The sequence below is a fragment of the Eimeria mitis genome, genomic scaffold (assembly GCF_000499745.2).
Source record: "Eimeria mitis Houghton genomic scaffold, Emh_scaff2910, whole genome shotgun sequence".
In the NCBI taxonomy this organism is placed as follows: domain Eukaryota; phylum Apicomplexa; class Conoidasida; order Eucoccidiorida; family Eimeriidae; genus Eimeria; species Eimeria mitis.
The window spans coordinates 1-2885 of record NW_013571251.1 but is presented as its reverse complement, the minus strand read 5'-3'; the positions used below and the strand labels follow the sequence as shown (position 1 = coordinate 2885).

General features: G+C 54.9%; 2 protein-coding genes across 2 annotated transcripts; one reads left to right on the top strand and one right to left on the bottom strand.

Moving 5' to 3' along the window:
- Positions 1–238: 238 nt before the first annotated feature.
- Positions 239–1853, bottom strand: EMH_0060190 (uncharacterized protein; the record flags this gene model as incomplete). The annotated part of the gene is made up of 4 exons (XM_013497767.1): positions 239–545; positions 959–1092; positions 1181–1265; positions 1759–1853. 4 exons carry the CDS (start codon positions 1851–1853, stop codon positions 239–241), a joined length of 621 nt encoding a protein of 206 aa, XP_013353221.1.
- A 211-nt stretch (positions 1854–2064) lies between these two features.
- On the top strand, positions 2065–2640 carry EMH_0060180 (uncharacterized protein; the record flags this gene model as incomplete). The annotated part of the gene is made up of 1 exon (XM_013497766.1): positions 2065–2640. The coding sequence occupies one exon, from the start codon at positions 2065–2067 to the stop codon at positions 2638–2640; it is 576 nt and encodes a 191-aa protein (XP_013353220.1).
- Positions 2641–2885: the final 245 nt, after the last annotated feature.

Below are 2885 nucleotides of genomic sequence, written 5' to 3'. Positions count from 1 at the left end.
GGGGGGCAGCTGCAGCATCGGCGCCTCGGGCTGTGTTGCTGCTGCATCGAAGCCAACGCGTTGCTGCTGCCGGCAGGAGGAGCAGCAGCAGCAGCTGCTGCTGCTGCTCCTGCTGCTGCTGTTCTTGCCGCAGCAGCAGCTGCAGGAGCCGCTGTCGTCACTCTGGCAGCAGCAGCAGCAGCAGCAGCAACTGCTGCGGCTGCTGCTGCTGCTGCTGCTGCAGGCTGCGCTGCATCCTTCAGAAAAAGGAGAGAAGTCGCTGCCGTCGCATGTGCTGCAGTTGCTGCTGCGGGTGCTGCTGTCTCCCCGCTGCTGCTGGTTGCTGCTGCTGATGCTGCTGCTGCTGCTGCGGCTGCTGCTGCAGCTGCTTCGACGCTTCCTCCTCCTCACCAGCAGGCAGCCCTTGAGCCCGCTGCTGCTGCTGCTGCTGCTGCGCACGATAGCTTTTCTTCTGCTGCTGCAGCAGCTGCTGCTGCTGCAGTTCCTGCTGCTGCTGCTGGTCCTCCTCTTGCTGCTCCTGCTGCTTCTCCTGCCGCAACACTTCGCTGCAGATGACGCACCAGAGAGCTGTCCTGCTGCGGCTGCTGCTGCTGCTGCTGCTGCTGCTGCTGCTGCTGCAACAGCAGGTGTAGCAGCAGCAGCAGCAGGTCTGCAAGGGAGGCTTCTAAGGCGGTAGCCGTTTATATTCATTGGCAGGCAGAGTAGCAGCTGCTGTTGCTGCTGCTGCTGCCGCTGCTGCTGCTGCTGCTGCTGGTGTTGTTGCTGCTGTTGCTGCTGTTGCTGCTGCAGTTGCTGCTGCTGCTATGGCACGCAGAGCGCCACTGATCGAGCTGCTGCTCCGGGCCATCTAACAGCAACGCAGCAGCAACCAGGCCGCTGCTGCGTTGTTTGCTGCTGCTGCAGCTGCTGCTGCTGCTGCTGCTGCTGCTGTTGCTGCAGCAGATCTTACTGATCTTACTGCTGCTGCTCCTGGGTGATGTGAGCGCCGCGTACTGCTGCTGCTGTTGCTGCTGCTGCCGGTCTTGCTTCAGCAGCTGCCTCTGCTGCTGGTATTTGCTGTTGCTGCTGCTGCTGCTGCTGCTGCTGCTGCTGCTGAAGCAAACAGATGCAGCAGAATGACATATAGTTAAATCCCTTTAAAAATCTATGGCTTTTGCTGCTGCTGCTGGCTGCTGCACACCATCAAGCCTTGCTGCTGCTGCTGCTGCTGCTGCTGCTGCTGCTCAGGGTGCTGCTGCTGCTCTCCTGCCGCAGCCCCGATCACTCTACAGCAGCAGCAGCCGCAACAACAACACCTGCTGCTGCTGCTGCTGCTCTTGCTGCTGTTGCTGCTGGTTTTATCCTCTTCGTTCTAACTATTAAATTATATTACGCAAAATAAAACAAAAAGAAAACAAAAAAGAAAGAAGAAAACACCGCCACTAACTCTATAAGCGATCGCTTACCCCAGCTACTGCAGCAGCAGCAGCAGCTGCTGCTGCAGCAGCAGCTGCTGCTGCTGCTGCTGTTGCTGCTCCTGCTGCTGCATGAGCTGCTGCTGCTGCAGTGGGGCTTGTGTGCACTGTATCTGTTTATAAGAAAATAAAATTAGTTTCTTTCGTCTCCACTATATAATAGAGAATATATAAGGTATAAACCCACTTGCTGCTGTTGTTGCTGCTGCTGCTGCTGTTGCTGCTGCTGCTGCTGCTGATGCTGCTGCTGCTCTTGCTGCGCTGCATGCACTGGGTTTTGTCTGTGTAGCTGTCGTGTGTTTACAAGAGATAATAGGGTGTTGATACCACCACAACTTGCTGCTGCTGCTGCTGCTGCTGCTGTTGCTGCTGTTGCTGCTGCTGCAGGTGTGCGTGCATCTAGGGCAGCACTCTCCTCCTGGTTGCTGCTGCTGCTACCGCCACTTGCTGCAGCTCTCGTGAGCCTGTGCTGCTGCTGCTGCTGCTGCAGCTGCAGCTACGGATGCTGTGTGTGGGGCCTCGGCCGTGTTGTGGGTTGCCTCGTAAGCCGCTTCTGCTGCAGCACCTGCTGCTGCTGTTGCTGCTGCTGCTGCTGCTGCTGCTGCAGTTGATGTCCATTGGAGTGTATTGCTTCAGACGCAGCCACTTCTCCTTCTGCCCTCCTCTCCTGAGGCAGCAAATACAGCTGCAGCAGCAGCAACAGCAGCAGCAGCAGCAGCAGCAGCAGCAGCAGCAACTGCATCTGCATAGCCGTTCGCTGCTCGTGCCTAGGCAGCTTCTCCACTTGAGCCGCAGCAGCAGCAGCAGCAGCAGCATCAGCAGCAGCAGCAGCAAATCAATATTCCGCTACCGTGAACTAGCAACAGCAGCAACAGCAGCAGCAACAGCAGCAGCAGCAGCAGCAGCAGCAGCAAACTCAGGTGTATCGACAGGTCGCAGCTGGCTGAGCAGAATGAAGCGCGAGGATCCGTCCGTCTCCCCTTCTTCTGCTGAAGACCAGCAGCAGCAACAGCAGCAGCAGCAGCAGCAGCAGCAGCAGCAGCAGCAGCAGCAGCAGCAGGATTTGTCCCCTGAAGACAAAGAACTAAAGGCGCAGCGTGAGGCCCGTAAGAAAGCAAAGGAAGCAGAAAAAGCAGCAAAAGAAGCAGCAAAGCAAGCCAGAAAAAAAGCACAGGGTAAACCCTAAACCCCAAACCCTAAACCCTAAACCCCAAACCCTAAACCCTAAACCCTAAACCCTAATTACACTAATTATAGTAATTATACTAATTATACTAAAACATCAGCTAAACCCTAAACCCTAATTAAACAAAAATACAGGCAAAAAAACACTCATTAAACAAAGAAACAAGGCAAACCCTAAACCCTAATTCAGCCCCCAAATATATATATATATATATATATATATATATATATATATATATATATATA